The sequence below is a fragment of the Trifolium pratense genome, linkage group LG2 (genome assembly GCF_020283565.1).
Source record: "Trifolium pratense cultivar HEN17-A07 linkage group LG2, ARS_RC_1.1, whole genome shotgun sequence".
Classification (NCBI taxonomy): Eukaryota; Viridiplantae; Streptophyta; class Magnoliopsida; order Fabales; family Fabaceae; genus Trifolium; species Trifolium pratense.
In genome coordinates this window covers 47,877,519-47,900,773 of record NC_060060.1, presented here as the reverse complement: position 1 = coordinate 47,900,773, position 23,255 = coordinate 47,877,519, and the positions used below count along the sequence as shown (strand labels likewise).

Below are 23,255 nucleotides of genomic sequence, written 5' to 3'. Positions count from 1 at the left end.
TTTGATACTTTGTTGGATCTCCATACAGCTTACCTGTTTTAGCACTTTCCTTCGTTTAGTTTCAACTGGAGTTTAACTGCGTTTTGGTACAGGTTTGCATTTTTCTTGATTTCAAAAGACGGGGATGGGGTGAATAATGGCGACCCTGATAGCCACCTTGAACATGCCTCGTTTGTATCAAAATTATATTTTTACATCTCTTAACTTTTTTTTTTTGGTGAACTTTATATAGCCCTTCAACAAACTCTGAAATTACAATTTTATTTTTAAGGAGAGCCTTAAATAATTCGTTTTCTCTATATTTATTTTTTGAAAAAAAAATTAAAAGTTAAAATGATGTAGTTCTAAACTTTTACTCTTTTTTTTTTAAATAAAAAAACTAAAAGGCAATACAGGTTGGATACATGAAACCAACTGGGTATGACATTAGAATCGGGGTGGTACGATGATACATGAATCCCATCAGGTTTGGGAATGGAGAAGACAAAACTCGTTCTAGTTGTCATGGTTACTCCCAAATAAGTTCTTAACTTCGTAGATATTTCAAAAAAAAAAAAAATTTAAACCATCAAGTTGATCCATATATTTAACCACTTACTATCAATCGAATAATTAAATTTTAACAATTTACTATTAATTTGATATCTAACTTTATTCACTTACTATTAATTTAATTTTCAACTTCCCGTAAAAGACTAAAATGGATAAAATTTGATGGAGTCCTAAACTTTCTAAAAGAGAGTGCCCTAAGATAAAATCAGTCCTATTTGAAAGCATGATACAAACCTCCACACATAGAGCAATATTACAGAGTATAATTTTTCCCCCTATTTTCACCATTTTGTATAATTGGTCCCCCTATTTTAAAATTTGACAGTTTTGATCCCCTAGCACATATTTTGTGTAAAATATGGTGATACAATGTGTTTTAAATTAACTTTATGAAGTATTTTTCTTACAATTTCATCGATGTTGGTATTTTATCATCATCAGATCATATGTCACGCCCTTTAAAACTTATCATATCGTCAATTTATAGTTAAAATTTATGATAGGGGGACCAAAAACGTCGAATTTTAGAATAGGGGGGACCAATTCTGCAAATTTGTGACAAGAGGCAGACCAAAATTGCGATTAAACCTTTTTTTTACTCTTACAAAAAATTGATGATAAACTATAAAAAGGGAAATAGATTTTAATTGAAAAACGATTTTGGAGAATCTATTTTCAAAAATACAAATAAAAAATCTATCTTTTTAAAGCTGAAACAAACAGACACATAATCAAGTCTCAAAGTAGGAATTCTAATGAATTGAATAGAATATCTTACAAATGAGAAACTATCTGACAATAGGATAAGTGTTTTTTTTAGAGAAGAAAATGTTTTTCATTGACTGATTGATTTTCAAATGAACCTAAAACTTTTAAATACAAATGATCAAGGTTAAAATAGCAAAATGCATAAAATGAACTATTATTTAAAATAAACTATAAAACATCAGGGCTCTGTTTGGCAAACACAATAAGCTAGCTTATAGCTTATGGCTTATAGCTTAAAAGCTAAAAGACATGTTTGGTAACAGTATTTTCTTCATGTGCTTATAGCTTATTTTTTAGACGCTATTTAAATTAGCTTTGAGTTTATAGCTTATAACTTATTTTTTTCTTCCAATTTTGCCCTTCTTATTTTATCTAAAATTTAACTTTACCACTTATAATTTATTATTTAAAATAAAACCGTATAGTTTACATGAATATAATTATTTTTCTTATAATATATTAGAAATTTAATTTTACATTTATCAGCTAGTTCAACCATTAATTTTACCAAATGGTTAACCGATATAAGCTATAAACAATCAGACAACATCTATAAGCTAACCTATAAGCTATCAGACATCAGCTACCTCACCAAAATTTTTACCAAAGAAAAAATGATAAGCTAGAAGCTATAAGCTCAAAAGCTACGTGAAATAGTTTATGGAAAATAAGATATAAGTCAATAAATAAATTATAAACTCTTTCTGAAAATACCGTTACCAAACAAGTCTTTTAGATTATAAGACATAAGACAAGCTAGCATTTTTGGCTTGCCAAATAATTCATGTAACAAACTACTTGTAAGACCATGAGCAATGATTTCAACACTCAATACCACTTTTTTCAACACCCAACACTCCACATTATTTTTTCTTTCTTCCACCTACTCATTCAACAGTCATTCAACTTTTACCCTCTTCAATAGTTTTTTCATTCAACACTCTACTCCACCACTTTCTCTAACCCACCACTTTTTATTTCATATTCTTATTTAAATTTATATTTATATTTTTATGATTACATAAAATTACAATTATCGATTAAAATTAAATTAAAATAATTAACACTTAACTATTTAGTTTTTAGTTTTTTGAAATAAAAACAAAATTTATTTAAATAATTCATACGATACAAGGTAATTAGTACTGTACCGGGCCATGGACCAGGGGGTGATTTGTTAAGGCCCAATACGAAAAAAGCCCAATGGGAGCATCTAAAGGAGAAGCGTGAAAACAACCATGAAAAACACATGATAAGCATGATCCACCATGACTTGGAGAAGAAGGAAGAAGCTTGGAGAAGAAGGAAAAGAAACCGCCCACTACCCATGAATTCCTCTCCAAGCAAGGCAGTTATCAAGCAACAAGAAGGAGATGTTTTGCCTATAAATAGGATCTTCTTCAAGAGAACAAGAGGCTCTCATTATGAGAAACCACCACACTTTCATTCTTGTAAAGAGACAACTCTTTAATTCTTGTAAAGTCAATCAATTTTTTCTCTGATCATACTTGTATCAATTATCAATCCTGAATATTACAAACCCCCTATGTTCTTCACCAGAACAGGATCGAATTTTGACTTAATAAACTCCCAGGGTTGTTGGGATTGAACCAAATTGTAATCACATCATCTAATCAATAACACAACCCCCTTTGAATTTTTACCAGAACATTTTGGCGCCCACCGTGGGGCTGCGGTAAAAACATTTGATCCCAGCCTACCACATCGAACTAGACAAAAATCAAACATCTCCACAAACACATAGTGATACTACCTTGCCGTCATACCAATTTTTCCATTTGAATTCTGATGATGTCACCGTCGTTGTCAATCAATTTGGGAAGTCATGGTTGATTCACGAAATCCTTGTTCTCATGATACTCTCTGGAAGCCATTTATAGATACAAAGAAAAACACCCACTGCGTGTTTTGTTGCTTCAAATTAAGTTATCATCTGGGAGTGTGTTGTTTTCTCCCCTAGCATAGTATGGTCGCCGCTGGCCAAGCTTCATGTGGCAACAACGAAGCCGCCGCCGCCGTCGGTTGTGGAGAAAATGGCATCGCCACAGTCAGACTTGAGAAGGAACCGTCGTGTCATCGTCGGACTCGTGTAAGAGCCGTTGTGGCGTCGCCAGAATTATCACGGAACCACATCTAAACCGAAACGAATTTGAGCACCGATTGAATTAATTGGACATGGATTTGCCTGCGAGTATTCATAATTTCTTAATCAGGTGATAGCTTTCTTTTATTTTATCAATTCCTAATTCATGCTTTATTGTCAGTTTATGGCTCTGTCAAATAACATATCCGATTCAATTCATGCTATGCGATAATCATAATGATAATAATAGTATCCCATGGTATATTTGCGGTTAAAACATGAAAATGGATGGTCAATTAATAATAAAAATGGAGAGTACCAGTTACCAAATAAGATGAGCATTCAAATATTCTTTGAACAAAGATTTGGTTTATACTCAATCTCATATTTTAGTGGAACATGGAATGCAATCCGAAATAATAATATAGCGTCAACAACCTGATAAAAATCATTCATACAAAAGTACATAGAGCATCATGGTGCACCTCTATACTATAAAAATTATGGGAAAACCTTCAAGAAGCACTCTTAGCCGTATATTTGTAATTATAACAATGCAAGGAATCTGTTAGCATATTTTCTATGCATTCTGCATATTTACTTTATGTCTTATGTTGTTTTACTTTGTTTGTGATAACATTTGTTGATGTTTTAGTTTGTATCAGGCAAGAGTTAGAAAACATGAACTTGTCTTTGGAAAAAATGTCTTTACTAGTCCAAATTTGATTCTATACAAGATTCACTGCTACTACTAATATCCGCATCATTGTATTTTTTCAATGAGTTGATTGTTGTGGAAATATTCAGCAGAAGCTAAATATGGAAACAGGAAAAATAGGAATGAAAGAAAGTTGAGGCTTATGTTTACGTTTAATTCTGTTCTATCAATTTATAGCATGTAGTCTACTATTTAAACTAAGCCTATATTGTTTTGTAATAACAACAAAGAGTAACAACATATATACAAAGTAGTATTATCTCATAAGTTCAATCTTTTCTTCTTAGACATATTTCTTTATACAAGTTTATTGTTCTAGCTACATTATTTTATGTTCAACTTTAGTGAGGGTGATATTTCATATCATTATTAGAAGTCAAATTTCCGCTGCGACTCCAACAATTGGTATCAGAGCCAATTGTAAAATAGTAAGAGTGGTAAAACTTTATTATTTTTTGGTTATCGAAGATCATGGCTTCTACTAGTGGAACCGTCAAGGTTGGTAAATATGAAATTGAAAAGTTCAATGGAAAAAATGATTTTTCCTATTGGAGGATGCAGATGAAAAATCTGCTTATTTCACAAAAGTTGCACAAGGCGTTAGCAGAGCAGAAACCTGAAAGTATGAAGGATGAGGATTGGGAAGAGTTAGATCTCGAAGCACGGGCAGCCATAATCTTATGCCTTGAGAGGGATGTTGCATTCTTGGTTAATGAAGAAGCAACGGCTGCTGGCGTGTGGTCAAAGTTAGAGAAAAATTTCATGACGAAAACTCTAACAAATCGGATCTACTTGAAATCCAAATTGTATACATGCAAAATGGAGGAAGGCACCTCAATCCGGGATTATGTCAACAAGTTTGATAGGATTATATCAGACTTGAAGGATATAGGAGTGAAGATTGATGATGAAGACCAAGCACTTATGTTACTTCTTTCATTGACCAAGAAGTATGAAAATCTAGTTCAAACACTGATGCTTGTGGGTGATACTCTAACCATGGATGAGACTAGAACATCGTTATTAGCGGATGATCTTCGAAAGATTGCTACTAGCGGGATGTCTGGTAATGGTGGAGAAAATAACGAACAGGCACAAGGGTTGTTTGCTAGTAGGGGGAGGAACAATGAAAGAGGAAAGGGCAAGGGCGGTAAGTCTAGATCAAAATCTAGAGCCCCTGTGGAAAGAACATGCTTTAAATGTGGTGAGCTTGGGCACTTTAAAGCAAATTGTCCCAATAAGAGAGTATTATTTAAGTATACCAACAACGAAAACAACTCCAGAGGTAAACAACAAGATTTGCAGGAGGCGAGTTATGTCTCAAATGGCGAGGATGATTGCTTCTCGATTTCAGAGCAAGACCATGATATCTCCGGGAGATGGATGCTTGATTCAGGAGCTTCACACCATATGTGCCCAAATAGGAAGTGGTTTACTACCTACGAAAGCATAGATGGTGGTATAGTTTTAATGGGGAATAACCATGCCTGTAAAATTATGGGGTGTGGTACAATACGAATCAAGATGCATGATGGAGCGGTAAGGACTCTGATGAACGTGAGACATGTCCCTAATTTGCGGAAAAACCTTATTTCTCTTGGTGTATTAGAGGAAAACGGTTGCAAAATAATCTTGGAAAATGGAGGCTTAAAGGTTGTTCGTGGTTCGTTAGTTGTGATGAAGGGGGTTCGTCACAGGAATCTATATACTCTTATGGGGGAAACTGTCACAGGTGATTTGGCAGTTGGAATCAATAGAAGTAAAGACCAGACTGAATGTACGAGGATGTGGCACATGCGCCTTGGGCATATGTCTGAAAAGGGTCTATCACTGCTTGGTGAGAAAGGTTTGCTGAAGAACATGGAAAAGCCATGCATGGAATTTTGTGAACATTGTGTGTATGGAAAAGCACATAGGCTGCGATTTTCTTCAAGCAAGCATAAAAGCAGGGGAATATTAGACTACGTGCATACTGATGTTTGGGGTCCGGCTCCAGTTACTTCTAAGGGTGGTTCCAAGTACTTTGTTACATATGTTGACGATCATTCGAGGTATGCTTGGATTTATTTTCTTAAGCATAAGAATGAGGTATTTGATAATTTCAAGTGTTGGAAAGCAATGGTTGAGAACAGAACTGGTAGAAAGCTAAAAACTCTGCGATCGGATAATGGTACAGAGTATACAGATGGAGCTTTCAAGAGGTTTTGTGATCAGGAAGGCATTGTTAGACACTGGACGGTTAGAGGCACACCACAACAGAATGGAGTCGCAGAAAGACTGAACCGTACACTACTTGAGAAAGCAAGGTGTATGCGCTCTAATTCTGGGTTAGGTCGAGAATGGTGGGCAGAGTCGGTTGCTACAGCTTCTTATGTAGTAAACAGATCCCCACATTCTAGTTTAGGTGGAGACACACCCTATAAGGTGTGGTCAGGTGAACATGCTAATTATGACAAACTCAAAATTTTTGGATGCACAGCCTATTATCACGTCAAGGATAACAAACTTGATAATAGAGCAAAGAAAGCTATCTTTCTAGGATATGCAAAAGGAGTTAATGGTTATCGACTTTGGAGTGTAGAAGATTCTAAGTTTGTGATTAGCAGGGATGTTACATTTGACGAAAAATCTATAGTAGCTTTGTCAAAAGCTATAAAACCTAATGACGGTGATGTGACGATATCAAATAAGCAAGTTATTGAGATAGAATCTGAAGACCAACCAGATTCTAGTCAAGGTCAGGTGGAGAATCCTATCGCTAGTGAAGACGAGGAAGAGGATGAACGTGATCATGAGGAGGTTCAGCAAGAAAATACACATGTTTTACAACAACAGCAGCAAGAATCTTTGGATGCCACTAGGCCAAAGAGGAATTATAAACTAGTTCAGAAGTTTGGGTCAGACAAACCTCTGAGGCATTATGGGCAGGTTAACTTGGTGGAATATGCACTCTCAGTTGAAGATGATGAGCCGATCACCTTCAAGCAAGCTATCAAAGACAAATATAGAGAGAGTTGGTTGGTTGCTATGGAGGAAGAAATGCAATCTCTTCACAAGAACAAGACATGGGAGGTGGTCCCATTGCCTGTAGGAAAGTCTGCTATCGGTTGTAAATGGGTGTATAAAAGAAAAGAAGATCATACTAAGTCATGCGGTACAAGATATAAGGCTAGACTAGTGGCCAAGGGGTTTGCACAAAAAGAAGGAGTTGATTACAATGAGATATTTTCTCCGGTGGTGAAACATACTTCTATTCGGGTGCTATTAAGTTTAGTAGCTCATGGTGATCTTGAGCTGGAACAACTAGACGTGAAGACAGCCTTCTTGCATGGATACTTAGATGAGGAAATATATATGTATCAACCTGAGGGTTACAAGGTTGAGGGTAAAGAGAATCAAGTATGTCGTTTGAGAAAATCACTTTATGGGTTGAAACAATCTCCTAGACAATGGTACAAGCGATTTGATTCTTTTATGATAAAACAAGGTTTCTCTAGAAGTAGTTATGACAGTTGTGTCTATATTCAGAAGCTTCATGGAGGTGATTATATCTATCTATTATTGTATGTCGATGACATGCTTATTGCTTCAAAAAGCAAGGTGGAGATAGATAAGCTAAAAACTAAACTTGGTAAAGAGTTTGAGACAAAGAACTTGGGCGCTGCAAAGAAAATACTGGGTATGGAGATTAGAAGAGAGCGGACAAACCGGAAACTGTTCTTGAGTCAAAAAGGCTATTTAGAGCGGGTTGTTGAAAGGTTTGGAATGAAAGGTGCTAAGTCGGTGGTTACTCCATTAGCTCCACATTTTAGGCTTTCTGGTAATCAGTCTCCTACTACAGCGAAAGATAAAGCATACATGGAACATGTACCTTATGCTAGTGCGGTTGGCAGTTTAATGTACGCCATGGTGTGTACACGCCCAGATATTTCACAAGCGGTTAGTGTTGTCAGTAGGTTCATGGCGAATCCAGGAAAGACACACTGGGAAGCGATGAAGTGGATTTTAAGGTACTTAAAGGGTACCATTGACACGTGTTTGTGTTTTGGTGGAGATGCATGTCATATAAGTGGTTTCGTTGATTCAGATTATGCCGGTGATCTAGATAGACGGCGATCTACTACTGGTTATGTGTTTCAAATACATGGTGCTCCAGTTAGTTGGCGATCGATGTTACAGTCTACAGTGGCACTCTCTACTACAGAAGCCGAGTACATGGCAGTAGCAGAAGGAGTAAAGGAAGCATTGTGGCTGAGGGGTCTTCTAGATGATTTGGGCATGAAACAAGAATGTGTGAAACTGAGTTGTGATAGTCAAAGTGCACTTCATTTGGCTAAGAATCAGGTTCATCATGCTCGGACCAAGCATATAGATGTCAGATATCATTTTGTACGGGATGTCGTAGAGGAAGGTAATATTTCTCTTACGAAGGTACACACTGATGAGAACCCAGCTGACATGTTGACGAAGGTTGTATCAGGTAGCAAGTTCCAACACTGCTTGAACTTGCTAAACATTATTCCATATTCGTCCAAAATTTGAATATTTCAAATTATGAACGAGGTGGAGAATTGTGGAAATATTCAGCAGAAGCTAAATATGGAAACAGGAAAAATAGGAAGGAAAGAAAGTTGAGGCTTATGTTTACGTTTAATTCTGTTCTATCAATTTATAGCATGTAGTCTACTATTTAAACTAAGCCTATATTGTTTTGTAATAACAACAAAGAGTAACAACATATATACAAAGTAGTATTATCTCATAAGTTCAATCTTTTCTTCTTAGACATATTTCTTTATACAAGTTTATTGTTCTAGCTACATTATTTTATGTTCAACTTTAGTGAGGGTGATATTTCATATCATTATTAGAAGTCAAATTTCCGCTGCGACTCCAACAATTGTGATAGCAAATAAGGCAGGATTAAAGTCAGAACTAGAAGCACACTAAGCGTTGTTGTTGTCGCCAACTGGCTGTCCAACGTCGCCATCGATCGTTGCTGCTGCAGCCTTATCTGACACCGCTGTCAAACTTTCTTACGGTAGTGGTCGATTTAGACATTGAAGCACTGACCGAGAAGGCCACAATACAAGAAGATTCGAACCGATGATCTTTATGTAAATACAAGAAGATGCGAAAACCAATTCCACCAGGGCCTAAGAGCTGAGATGAAGATACATGAACCAAACATCTATTTAGCATGCAGATTTTACATTCCGTTGCAACTATACATTCTGTTCTAAAAGGGAGATTGGTATTTAGAATCTGCAACACATAAATGTAGAGCATCTAGAATACTTAGCATTCTGTTCTTAATTTTAATCAAATATTTCTTACATGTCTTGTGTCTATTAGTCAGCAGGCAATATTCCGAATTGGTTTACAAAGGAGGTGAAGCTGTGGAAGAATTTGTGAAAACAAAATATTATAAAGATCTCAACAACTTAGACAAACGTCATCGCATGCGCAGGGCAACGAACAAATGTGGAAAATTAACATGAAAATTCAGTAATTATCACTCGGCGAGATAGAAGCCGCCAACTAATATTTCAGGTTGAAGCATATTCTGCGATGACTACCGCAATGGAACTCAGTCTCGCCAGGCCAAAACATAATTGCTTTTCTTGCTAGGCGAGGAGCGCCGCAACAAACCGCCCATGGCGGTATCATTTTCGTTTGTTTTATTTTTCATATATTATTATCGTTGAACCTTTAATGTATCAAAGCTTATTTGCAGGAATCATGATTAAATTGCGGGCTCTGCACCATAATGAAGCCAACCGGCTCTAGACCAATAAAGGTTAACCGGTGATGGAATAAAGGTCAACCTGATTAAGTTACGGGCTCTGAACCACATAAAAAAAATGGTTATCTCAAAGTTGAGCTCTGAATCTTTATTAAAGATCAACTCAGATGTGAGCTCTGAACCATAAAATGTTAAAGGCGAGGAGGACACAACCAAATCGTTTGTAACGCCAGCAGAAACATTCTACATGCAGCGAAACAAGGCGACGTATCATAGCGCCATATTAGTTACAATCGCCAAAAGGCAACAGGTATAAAGTTATTCATAAATGATATATAATTATATTTAAAGAGCTAAAGACATTGCAGGTGCAAAGTTAAAAATTTCAAAGGCGAGATTATTTTCAACACCAGATACAAAGTATAGTGGAAGGGCGACTCCGAGCAGCGCCAACTCTTTTTAAATCGCCAAGAAGTTACAAAATAAGGCGTGCAAGCCTGGCAGTACGAAAATCAACTACAACAAAGAAGTGGCGAGACAGATTACGCCAGAATACTTACAATCCTCAAATATAGAGTGTCAAAGAAAATAAGAAACTCATGTTGAGACCAACAAAGTTACTAGCCTCAAAGTTTCAATTTGATTTCAAGAAGACAAGGAGGGACGAATCGCGAAAGATGAAGAGGCGAGATTGGTGACAACGCTAGCTTGAAAATGCAAATACAATGAAAAAAGAGGAAGGGCGACTCGTCAACTTGCTCAAAGTCGCCAAGAAACAATGACAACAATATTCAAAGCCACAAATGGCGTACATCAAGATATTCAAAAATCATAGAAGGGCGTACAAATTAGCTAAGAAATATCAACAACAAAAGGAAGGAAAAGGCGACAAACAAACAAAGAGTACGAGTCAACAATAAATAGGCGACATAGAACAACGCCGAGGCATAATAATTGCCAAGTGATTTCAATCAAAAGCACTTCGCCTTCTTGAAGCCTCGTGCTTGGGGGGCTGTGTACCGGGCCATGGACCAGGGGGTGATTTGTTAAGGCCCAATACGAAAAAAGCCCAATGGGAGCATCTAAAGGAGAAGCGTGAAAACAACCATGAAAAACACATGATAAGCATGATCCACCATGACTTGGAGAAGAAGGAAGAAGCTTGGAGAAGAAGGAAAAGAAACCGCCCACTACCCATGAATTCCTCTCCAAGCAAGGCAGTTATCAAGCAACAAGAAGGAAATGTTTTGCCTATAAATAGGATCTTCTTCAAGAGAACAAGAGGCTCTCATTCTGAGAAACCACCACACTTTCATTCTTGTAAAGAGACAACTCTTTAATTCTTGTAAAGTCAATCAATTTTTTCTCTGATCATACTTGTATCAATTATCAATCCTGAATATTACAAACCCCTATGTTCTTCACCAGAACAGGATCGAATTCTGACTTAATAAACTCCTAGGGTTGTTGGGATTGAACCAAATTGTAATCACATCATCTAATCAATAACACAACCCCCTTTGAGTTTTTACCAGAACAAGTACGATACAAATAATTTTGGGTGTTGAAATGATTATTGAGATCTATTTCACTAAACAAAAAGACTAAAACTTCAAAATAAACACTAATATAAAGATAATAATAAGATTAAGATAGTGAAAAACTTGGTTTTTTTTCCTGTGTTCAAATCAAATGAACTAAGTCTCTATTTATAGACAAAAAAAATCATGAATTTTGGTAAAAAAATAAAAAATTATTTTGCGATGAAATAATTGAGGGGATGATTTTTTTATTAAATATTTAAACAAAATTAAATTTTTAATTGTTTTTTTAATAAAAAAATTCTGTTATATAAAAATATTAATTACTTACCAAAAAAATAAAAATATTACGTAATTAATTAATAAATTATTGACTATTAATATTGTGTGAGAGAGGGGGGATATTAGAGAGAAGTAGAGTTAGAAATCACATGTGAAGAGTGCATGATGTTGTTGTGGTTAAAGATCAATCCATTGGTAAAATATTCTTTGTGCATCAATGACCATCTTGGACCACTTGTGGCAAGGGTCCATATCAGAATCCGTCCATTTTCAACACTAATTTCATCCCATTGGACTGATTTTTGCAGTTGAAATTACATTCAACATGACCATTGCTCTTGGTCTAAGACGACGTCGTTGAGTTCGTGGGTATCTTTCTTCTGCAATTGAACTTCACGCTGCGAACGAGAAGAAGAAAATGTCATCACTGTTTTTGAGATTAACAAGGTTTCCTTCAAAACCCTTTTTTCCCTTTACTTTAAGGTTATTCTCTCACTCTCACAATGTTAATGATGCTATTTACTCATTCAATCGAATGCTACAAATGCGTAATACTCCTTCCATTATTGAATTTACCAAGATTTTAGGTTCTCTTGTTAAAACTAAGAACAATTACTCAACTGTTATTTCCCTTTCTCACCAAATGGAATTCCATGGAATTAGGTCTGACATTTTCACTATCACCATTTTGATCAATTGTTATTGTCACATTGGTCAAATGACTTATGCATTTTCTCTATTGGGAAAGATTCTTAAGACGGGTTATCAGCCGAATATCGTAACCTTGAATACCCTTATCAATGGTCTTTGTCTTAATAATGAGATTCAGAAAGCATTGTACTTTCATGATGATCTTATCGCTAAGGGTTTTCAGCTCAACCATGTTAGTTACGGGACATTGATCAATGGCTTGTGTAAAATGGGACATACAACACCTGCCCTCCAACTGTTGAGACGGCTCGAAAAAGGATCAGTCAAGCCTGATTTGGTAATTTACACTACAATCATTGATAGCATGTGCAAAGATAAGCTTGTAGATGATGCTTGTCAATTATTTTCTGAAATGGTTATCAAGGGTATTTCGCCTACTGTTGTCACTTATAGTGCTCTAATCTATGGTTTTTGTATTGTGAATAAATTAAAAGAAGCAATTGTTTTGTTGAACGAAATGGTATCGAAAAACATCAACCCAGATGTTTATACCTTTAATATATTGATCGATGCGTTTTGTAAGGAGGGAAAGATGAAAGAAGCTAAAAGTGTGTTAGCTATGATGATGAAACAAGGCATCAAACCTGATGTAGCTACTTATAGTACTTTAATGGATGGGTTCTGCCTTCGTAATGAAGTGAGCAAGGCCAAATATATATTCAACACTATGGTCCAAAGGGGAATGATGCCCAATGTTAAGAGCTACAGTATTATGATCAATGGGTTCTGTAAGAGTAAAACGTTGGATGAAGCCATCAATCTCTTTGAAGAAATGCATTTCAAAAATATCTTTCCCAATAAGGTAACTTACAACACTCTTATTGATGGCTTGTGCAAATCAGGGAGAATTTCCTATGCTTGGGAGCTTGTTGATGAGATGAGTGACAGAGGTCAACAACCCGATGTAATCACCTACAATTCCTTCTTGCACACTTTGTGCAAAAATCATGAACTTGACAAGGCAATTGCATTAGTCAAGAAAATTAACGACCAAGGTATCATGCCAGATTTGTACACGTACAGTATCCTAATTGATGGACTTTGCAAAGGTGGGAGGCTTAATGATGCACTAAAGGTTTTTAATGATCTTTTGGCTAAAGGATACAATCTAAATGTGGTAATTTACAACACTATGATTTGTGGACTTTGTAACGAGGGCTTGTTTGATGAAGCATTAGATTTGTTGTCAAAAATGGAAGATAAGGGTTGCTTTCCCGATGCTGTCACTTTTGAAATAATGATTTGTGCACTCTTTGAAAGCGGTGAGAATGATAAAGCAGAGAAACTTCTACGTGAAGTGATTGCTAGAGGTCTACTTTAAGAGCAAAACCAGGTATGACACTTGTTACACATTATTTTGAATTTTTATGACAATCATAGAGATGGACTTTGATCTAGGATCCTTAGTTTAGTTTAGTTTAGTTTTGACCAAAGTAATTTATTGTTTTGTTCAATTTGATATTGTATCCATTAAAGTGGTTATTTTTGAAGTCTTGAAATGACTATCCTTTTTCATCTCGGTGTACTATTGATCCGCTTTATCTACTTTAATAGATTTTATCTGGTAATGGACATCGTCAACAAACCATGCTTGCCTAGGTTGACATGATTAATTTTGGCAATCGGTTTTCTTTTGACCTTTACCAGATTTTTGCTTATTGGTATAATATATAAAATGATTATTGATAGGTACATTTTATTTTACACTTGACTTATAGACAGATTGGTAATGGATTTATAGGTTGCAAACCAAGACCTGTATGTGATGTACCATGAAAGTGAACAGATATCTTGACTTCATGCAAGAAAGAGGCATGGTGTACGGCCCTCTGTCTGTCGTATTGTTATAAAAGAGAGAAACTTGAATGTTGACAGAGGCATGGTGTAAGGCCCTCTATGGCTCTATCTTTTAATGAATGCATTAATCTTTTCATATGAATTGTGAATTAAACTATAATTTTAGTTTTGCATAAAATACATTGCGAGTGTTTGTAGTCTGTATCTGGTTTTGTTTATTGTATCAGAATAGTTAGTGGATTTGAGTTGTGTAAGCGGCTGCAATATTGTTCATACTTGGTTGCTTGTTTTGAGTGTTTTAGGTGCTAGACTATGGCTGACTTTGTTTCCCCTGCTTTTAGCTATTTGTCATATTGTATCAACCTTTTCACTGTGTTGAGTATTATTTGTGCTTAACATCTTAATAAATTCTTCTGCTTATAGAAACATGAGTTCCTCCCAAGTCATTCAGTTTATATAACACCTTATGTCTTGTTATTTTTAATTGAAATTATAAAAGGAGGTTGAGATAAAGGGTTAGACTTGCACGTTACTTTAGCATCAAATTGTTTTAACTAATTAAGACCGCAACTAATTAAGTAAGAATCTAAGTGAAAAGCTGTTGCACCTGAATCTGTCCCGCAAGGGAAGCCAAGGAAGTGCCTTCCACTTCATGTTTGTGTATACATATATGTTGCATCTTTCCTTTTTGTGTCATCTTTGAATTTGTAACTTTCTACACTAGTCAGTGTTAATTTAGTAGTGACATTGCCACTGTTTGCAGCTTAACTTGTGATTGTGACAGGATTGAACAACTTTTTCACCAAAACCAAGCTGATTTCAAGCTCAGAACTCTACATCTATAGCCCAACCTAGCAGATTTTTTCAGCATGATCTTCATTTTTGCAGGTTACGTTTAGGTAAGGTGGATACTTTCTTCTTCGGTCCCCACATTTGGCGCTTTGACACCTTCCATTTCTTTCTCAATATTAGCCAAAAAACACTTACAATCTTTTCTTCCAGTATCAAATATCTAATCTGTCTAGTAGTTTGCACAGGTCTAAATTAGAGAAGGTGGATGGATTAGACTTTTTTGAAATCTTTCGATGATGCCGATATTTTCTCAACTACTCATCCATGATGACATGAACGCCTTAAGTTTTCTTCATGTTTATAGCTTTGAAATCTCTCCACAAATTCATAACTTTCATATCTTGTTCTCTGAGTTATTGATCACGGTCGTTTCGTGATCAAAATAATTTTAAAATAAGTAGTACAAGGCAGTGACCTTGGTCGTTTCGCAAGGACTCACGATCGGTTTAACAATATTAGAATGAATTTAAAGGTTGCAATTTGGGGTTTTTTTTGTTTGTGGAAGCAATAACAGAGATTACGAATTTAATTAATATAAAAGCAATCAATCCATTGGTTTTAGGCAACTTTGTTTATCATCTATCATAGGTTCTTATATGAATATTCATACAGTTTATGCTTCGGCTGATTATAGAACTAATTTAACAAGCGAAAATCAGTTTTATAACGAATTCGTTGATTAAGCACCAGCGTGTTCGACTAACTATGGCGATGATCAAGCGTCACCAATAACACAGTTAAAAATCATAACAATAATTCGGCAGCCCTATTTTGCAAGCGAAAATAATATAACAATTTCCTATTCAGATTAATTTGAACAAGCGTGAATTAATTTGAATAGTCTCAATGTTATGAACGTGAAACAAAATAATTAAGCATCAATTGCATCAACTCATACACAAAAGAGAGACAAGAAAATTGATATATGATAAGCATAAACATAACGATTTGCTATTAAAACCGAACCTCAAGATTCGAGAATAAAGTTCCTTACACCAATGGATCAATAGAAGTTTAGTTCTCCATGGAAGATGACGGCTGCTCTAGGGTTTGAATATTTCGTGAACAGTGAATGATTAACCCTAGCTGCCTTTTTTTCGGTTTAAATAATACATGGAACGGGCCTTAAAACAATTGGGCCGAAAAATATAAAGTTGTGCTGAATTAAATTCGTCTGGAACATAAACGCAATTATTTGACACACTTGCGCTCCGAACTGGGTTTTGGCCTCAACATGAAAGTCGTAGCTCTTGATCTCAGCTTTCCAACGCATCTTCCCGCGCCTCAATCCGATATTTGTAACTCCAGTTATGACCTGCGGACCGGAAGGGTGTCAAAGTGCTATTTATTCATAAATTAAGTGCGAAAATAAAATAGAGTTAGAAATAAACTTAAATATAAAAACACCTTAAAATAGTGAAAATAGTAAATTAAACCATATGAATACACTAGTACAATAGTAGAAGAATGTGCATTAAAATGCACTGATCAGTTATATATGAACATTTTGATGATTTCGGTTATTTTCATATTAATAGCTTCCACAAATTCAGAACCTGCATCCTCTTTCTTCTTTCACTACTTTGCAAAGACCATATTGTTTTCTTTGTATTCATTCAGCTGAAGGAAATTCCCAGATTGGAAAAACTAGAGAGTAGATTATTAAGCATGTATTTGGATATATGTTGGAAGAGACATTCTTATATCCCTATTCAACAAATGAAATAGGAAAAAATGCTCCAAGGTATAAGATATTGTTAGCATAATTTGCAACACATTTTTCATGTTTAAATGTAAACAATCGATTCTGATAGTGATATGTGAAAATCTCTTTCTGGTTCAAGGTATAAGATATTGTGTTGAAAATAGTTACTTAACATTATTAATGCATGGAGATTTATTTTTGTGAGCATTGTTAGTGCTGGAAATTCCGCCTTCATTACGGTCCGGCCACATCCGCCTAATTGCGGCATTTGGGTTGCCTTCATTGCAGCCTCCAACATCTTCATTGTGTTGGGTGTGAAGTGGTGGATTTAGTCTCACATTGCTAAGAGATATGGCCCGTGTAGCATTTATATAGCTTGGGCAACCCTCACCTTACAAGCCGGTTTTGTAGGGTTGAGTTAGGCCCAATACTCATTTCTAAGATGGTATCAGAGCCTCTCAAATTATGACATAGTATCAGAGCCTATCCTAGATCCATTTGTTGTTTGTTGTGGAGACCTCCCATATTTGGGGCACCCGTTGTTGTTGATTCCACGTTCCAGCTTGTTCAGTCCTGGACGTGAGGAGGTGTGTTCAGTGGCGTCCCTGAGTTTTCGGGGGCTCTGTGCGAAATATGAAAGTGGGCCTTTAATAAAAAAAAAACGTAACTTTTTTTTATAAAAAAATCATCATCGATTTAAATTGCAAATAACATAAAATTATAATCATTCTTGTAATAACATAAAAAAGATCTATAGTCTAACAATAACAATAAAATACATTATAGTTAGCAACACATTATCAAACCAAATAGGACAATAAACATTAAAACATTATCATGTTGAAACTAGGAATCTCCGGCTGGAAGGAATCACATGTTTACATAGAATGGGAGTAGGATTTGTGATTAACATTATAGCTAAGCTACTATAGTTTCAGCATTAGTGGAAATTAAAAGAAAATCAGTAGCAAAATTAACACTATTGGTAATTATACTGCATAACTACAGTACGACTATTGGTAATTAACTTATTATATGGGAACACTATTGGTATCATTACTAGAATAGCAAAATTAACTTTGGGAGAAAAAGAATGATGGGAATTGGGAATTGAGAAACACAATTAAAATAGCAAAATTGTGATTTTACATTGCAAATTTTAGAAACCCTAACTTGTAAAATTTAGTTTTTACCTTTGAGAATAGAAGGAAGGAGGTTAAGTGGTTAACCGACGCCTGGTGATGGTGGCAGGAGGCAGGTCGACGCCGGCCTGGTGGTGAATTAATGGAGGCAGGTCGTAGGTTCTGAAAGTGAAAGAACTTGCGAACGCAGAACGCAGAAAGAAGGCAAAAACACATAACGCAAAAAGCTAGCTTCTTCTATTGCTGCTTTTTTTTTTTGTTAGGAAAACATTGTTGGGTTGGGCCTTTACAACAGTTTCTAACATACATAATTAATTTTTACACCCCTAACTTACTAATACTACTACCCTATAAATTTTTTTTTGAGGCCCTCGATTTTAAGAGACCTTGTGCCACGGCCCATGTCGCACATGGGCCTAGGCCGCCCCTGGGTGTGTTAGAAGTCCCACATTAGCTAGATATATGACATAGATAGTGTAACATCCACTTAATTGTACGATTGATTGTGTTTATTTCTATTATGGGGAATTAATAATCATAATCGAATTTTAATTGAGAACTTAAACTAAGTTAGTAATTAGAATAGCTATTAAGTAGAATATTACTTAATTGTTAAGTAAAAATAAGTAAAGAGCGGGGTGTAGAAAGTAAATAGTAACCTTGAGTATATATATAAAAAAAAAATATAGAAACAAAAATTCATTGTTGTCAAAAATAAAAACAAGAAGAACGTAGAAGAGGAAAGAAGAGAGAGGAAGGTCTAGAAGCATAGAACAAAATCAAGAAAAAGAACAAAGATTTCAACTTGAGCTAAGGTATGGGGGTTAGTTTTCATGATTTAGAGTGAAATCATTGAGAGTGGAGAAAACCCTTTTCTCCATCCCTTTCTCTCATTCATCTCATAAGGGTTTGGGTGGAAATTGATGGGAATGTGTTTATTATGTTCCTTTATGTGTTTATTCATGATTAGAGATGAAATTTATATGAAAAAAATATGTTCTTGATGTGTTGTTGTTTGAGAGTTTTCACCAAATTGGTGAAAATATTGATGTGTTTATGAATAAATGGTACTTAGATCAGTTAGATGATGTTCTTTTGATGTTTCAAGATGTTATGAGTAGTCTTAATTACACCATAAACATAGGAATCACGATTATGAATTTTCAGGGATTTTTGGGATGAATTTCGGAAGAAAAAAAATGGGTTTTTGGGATAAAAAGTGCAGAAAATATATTCTGCAGGATGAACAGTGCGCGCAGCGACGCACCTGGCCGTCGCTAGTCGTCGCAAAGCTTTTGCTGACTTTTGGTGGGCTGTTGACCTTGACTTTTGTTGACTTATTCACCCGGAATCTATTTTTCTCAGTTTTTTTTGCCTAAATTTCGATTCCGGAGTCCGTTTTATGAAATTATTCTTAGTTAATTGAGTTTGCTTATATTTGGCACTACTTTAACTTTAAATTAATTTTCACGTTTTAATTAATTTGAATTTGGTAAACTCACGATGGTGTATGATCTTAGTGTCTTGTGACTGAATTATGGATGATAATAATTGATGATTTATTATGATGAGATATATTCTAAAGACGATGATTTAGAATATTTGGATTATGTTATCCGTATTATGTTGATGTTGAAATAAAACCATATGATGGATATATGCACATTCATGCATTCATGCATTCATAAGTTGTGTCTATTGATGAGTATTCTAGAGACGATGATCTAAAACATTCGGATTAAGTTATCCAAAATTATGATGAATTGGTACCACATGCATATAGATATGTCTAGGTGACATCATATCTATGTGACATTAGAATCAATTAGGAATTATGTGATATTCTTAATTGTTAAATGATACTTATCATTGTGTATTTCCTTATTTGTTGATGTTTGTATTCCTCAAATTGTTGAGTACTTAATAAATGAATATGTTTGAGAATGTTTAAATGTTCTTAATACATATGTGAGTTGTATGAGTTGAATTTATTCAACTGTTCTATGTTATTTAGTGTCTGATATTCGATATATTAGTCACTAATTATGATTATGTTATCTAACCCTCTGTTTTGTGTTTGTGCTGGACCTTTGGGGGTCCAGATACTCAGGTTGAGGATCATATATCCCAGGAGTAGTCGCGTGTCCTTTGTTGCTCGAATCTAGCTTTTTGGTGAGGAGTGTAGCTATGCTACTTCATCTCAGTTGCTTATGTTTAGCTCGAGTCTAGAGTAGTGCTCTGACGTATATACCACTATGTCTAGGACCTCGCTAGCTTGTATTACCTAAATGGTTATATTTTGATGTTATGACTTTTATTGTCGAGACTTATGTTGTTTTGTTCATATCATGAATGATGTGATCATGATATGGATATGTTGGTACTTAAACTTACTTAAGTTATTATGATGATACACTATTTTAAGTATAATGGTGAAATATAAATATTGAAGTACATGTTTTAGATGATTATGACAGGTTTCTAATTCCTCGGCTTGTGAAATAAATTTATGCAGGCGTGTTTCATGTGATTAATTGAATGTGATGCTTTAAATATTTGCCGTTTATTTATTTTAGTTTGATAAATAGCGCGTAAATAGTTTAGGGCGTTACAGATAGCCTTTATAAGTGTAGTGCAAACCTCAACTCTCAAGCTAACTTTTGTGGTTAAGTATAGGCCTCTCAAATTCTGACATGGTATCAGAGCCTATCCTAGATCTATTTTTGGGTTCCCGCATCGTCCACGCTTCAAGCCCATTGGGCCCGAGCGTGAGGGGGTGTGTTGGAAATTCCGCCTTCATTGCGGTCCGCCCCCATCCGCTTAATTGCGGCATTTGAGTTGCTTTCATTGCAGCCTCCAACACCTTCATTGTGTTAGGTGTGAAGTGGTGGATTTAGTCCCACATTGTCAAGAGATATGGCCTGTGTAGCTATATACGTTTATATAGCTTGGACAACCCTCACCTTACAAGTCAGTTTTGTAGGGTTGAGTTAGGCCCAATACTCATTTCTAAAATGGTATCAGAGCCTCTCCACGATCCGTTGGGCCATATGTTATCAGGTTTTCGCTATCGGGCTGCCCACCATTTATATCCATCCTCACCTTACAAGCCGGTTTTGTAAGGATGAGTTAGGCCCATTGGTAGTTCATAACTTCATATAATATGAGTTGAGCAGTTGTCTTATCTACACTCCCAGTATACTATATGTAGTCTATATAGCCGAGCCCCCTCACATTTTAACTTTTGCACCGGTTTCACTCTATTAGAGAATATAGAATAATATAACTGAATGAATAGAAACTAATATCCTAGAAACTTCTTATACACACTTAGCTATATTATTCTATATTCTCTAATACACTCACATCAGGGTTTAGTACTATAATGAGAAATGGCCGAAGCTACTTATTGTTGATGTTGATCATCGTTGATGTTAGTTGTTGGTTAGTGGATCCGTTATTGTGTTAACGGTCGGACTCATTTGCTGAACTTCTTGATTTGGATTCAGGCTCGATTAGGCTAACGGTTCTTGGTCTGACTCATTTGTTGAACTTTTTCTTGATGGTTCTGACTCATAAAGAAATGAAAAAACAAATATGGATTTTGATCAGTGAAAAGTTTAGAATGCATAAAATACTCTATCAGTAAGCAACACAATTTAAAAATAATGCCTTGTTCTTATGAGAATCGTCTGTCTAAACTCAGCATGAGACTCGGTTTTCTTAAAGAGATATGTCTCCATGGGATTAGAAGGGTTACATGTGTGTTTGGTGCAGATGATGCTTGTGAATTATTTTCTGAAATGGTTATCAAGGGAATTTCGCCTACTGTTGTCACTTATAGTGCTCTAATCTATGGTTTTTGTATTGTGAGTCAATTAAAAGAAGCAGTTGTTTTGTTGAATAAAATGGTATCTAAAAACATCAACCCAGATGTTTATACCTTTAATATATTGATCGATGCGTTATGTAAGGAAGAAAAGATGAAAGAAGCTAAAAGTTTGTTAGCTATGATGATGAAACAAGGCATGAAACCTGATGTAGTTACTTATAGTACTTTAATGGATGGGTTCTGCCTTCGTAATGAAGTGAGCAAGGCCAAATATATATTCAACACTATGGTCCAAAGGGGAATGATGCCCAATGTTAAGAGCTACAATATTATGAACAATGGGTTCTGTAAGAGTAAAATGGTGGATGAAGCCATCAATCTCTTTGAAGAAATGCATTTCAAAAATATGTTTCCTGATAAGGTAACTTACAACACTCTTATTGATGGTTTGTGCAAATCAGGGAGAATTTCGTATGCTTGGGAGCTTGTTGACGAGATGAGTGACAGTGGTCAACCACCCAATGTATTCACTTACAATTCCTTCTTGCACAGTTTATGCAAAAAGCAGCATCTTGACAAGCCAATTGCATTAGTCATGAAAATTAAAGACCAGGGTATCGTACCAAACTTGTACACGTACAATATACTAATTGATGGACTATGCAAAGGTGGAAGACTTATTAAGGATGCACAACAAGTTTTTCATGATCTTTTGAGTAAAGAATACAATATTAATGTTGTAACGTACACAACTATAATTAGTGGACTTTGTAAAGAGGGCTTGTTTGAAGAAACATTTGTTTTGCTGTCAGAAATGGAAGTTAAGGGCTGCTTTCCTAATGCCTTCACTTTTGAAATAATTATTTCTGCTCTCTTTGAAAGAGGTGAGAATGATAAAGCAGAGAAACTTCTTCGTGAAATGATTGCTAGAGGCCTGCTATAAGAGTAAATTTATGTATGTCTTTTTCTAGTTATCCTTTGTTATTTTGAATTTTAATGATAATAATAGCGTCATTAATTTACTTATTTTGAATTTCAATGATAATCTTCGTGAAATGATTGCTTATCAGTTATTTGTTTGCTGTTAATAGCATACTGTGGTTATAGTAATTGTTGCATTTTCTGTTTTTCTGTTAGTACACCTGATTGTGTATCGGTAATTGTTCAATGCCCTATATATGTGGCGTTAGAAAAACCAGAGTAACCAGATCTCTTGATTGTACAATCTTGACTTCCCATCATTTCTTTGTTTTTTGTTGAAAACTGATAGTATTACAGGTATTAAATTCTTGTATATGTGGATCCAAGGTGTTAAGTTCTGTAATGTTTATAATTAATCAGGGTTTAAGTGGTAATTTATTAGGATAGCGGTCCAATCTGTCTAAGCATCGAGCCTTTTCTTTCCTCCACTTCCATCGACTATCTGAATCTATTGAATTCAGGTTCTGTAATAAGAATATAGGTTCTGTAATTGTGTCACCCCCTCTCTAAAGGAATTTATACGA

General features: G+C 35.3%; 2 protein-coding genes and 1 long non-coding RNA gene across 4 annotated transcripts; all 3 read left to right on the top strand.

The window, feature by feature from the left end:
• Positions 1–11,845: 11,845 nt before the first annotated feature.
• Positions 11,846–15,419, top strand: LOC123908044 (pentatricopeptide repeat-containing protein At1g62930, chloroplastic-like). 2 transcript variants are annotated; one of them, XR_006809543.1, is made up of 3 exons: positions 11,936–13,755; positions 14,164–14,306; positions 15,004–15,419. XR_006809543.1 is itself a non-coding variant. In XM_045958550.1 (2 exons), exon 1 carries the CDS (start codon positions 12,130–12,132, stop codon positions 13,741–13,743), a length of 1,614 nt encoding a protein of 537 aa, XP_045814506.1. In that variant the 5' UTR covers positions 11,846–12,129; the 3' UTR covers positions 13,744–13,755; positions 14,164–14,645. The 2 variants fall into 2 exon arrangements, 1 of the variants encoding a protein (XP_045814506.1); XM_045958550.1 differs by lacking the exon at positions 15,004–15,419 and having other exon boundaries at positions 11,846–13,755; positions 14,164–14,645.
• A 3,147-nt stretch (positions 15,420–18,566) lies between these two features.
• Positions 18,567–20,374, top strand: LOC123908043. The gene is made up of 2 exons (XR_006809542.1): positions 18,567–18,733; positions 20,021–20,374. It is a non-coding gene; the product is annotated as an uncharacterized LOC123908043 (long non-coding RNA).
• A 1,212-nt stretch (positions 20,375–21,586) lies between these two features.
• On the top strand, positions 21,587–22,693 carry LOC123904831 (pentatricopeptide repeat-containing protein At1g62670, mitochondrial-like). The gene has a single exon (XM_045954440.1). It carries the CDS (start codon positions 21,587–21,589, stop codon positions 22,691–22,693), a length of 1,107 nt encoding a protein of 368 aa, XP_045810396.1.
• Positions 22,694–23,255: the final 562 nt, after the last annotated feature.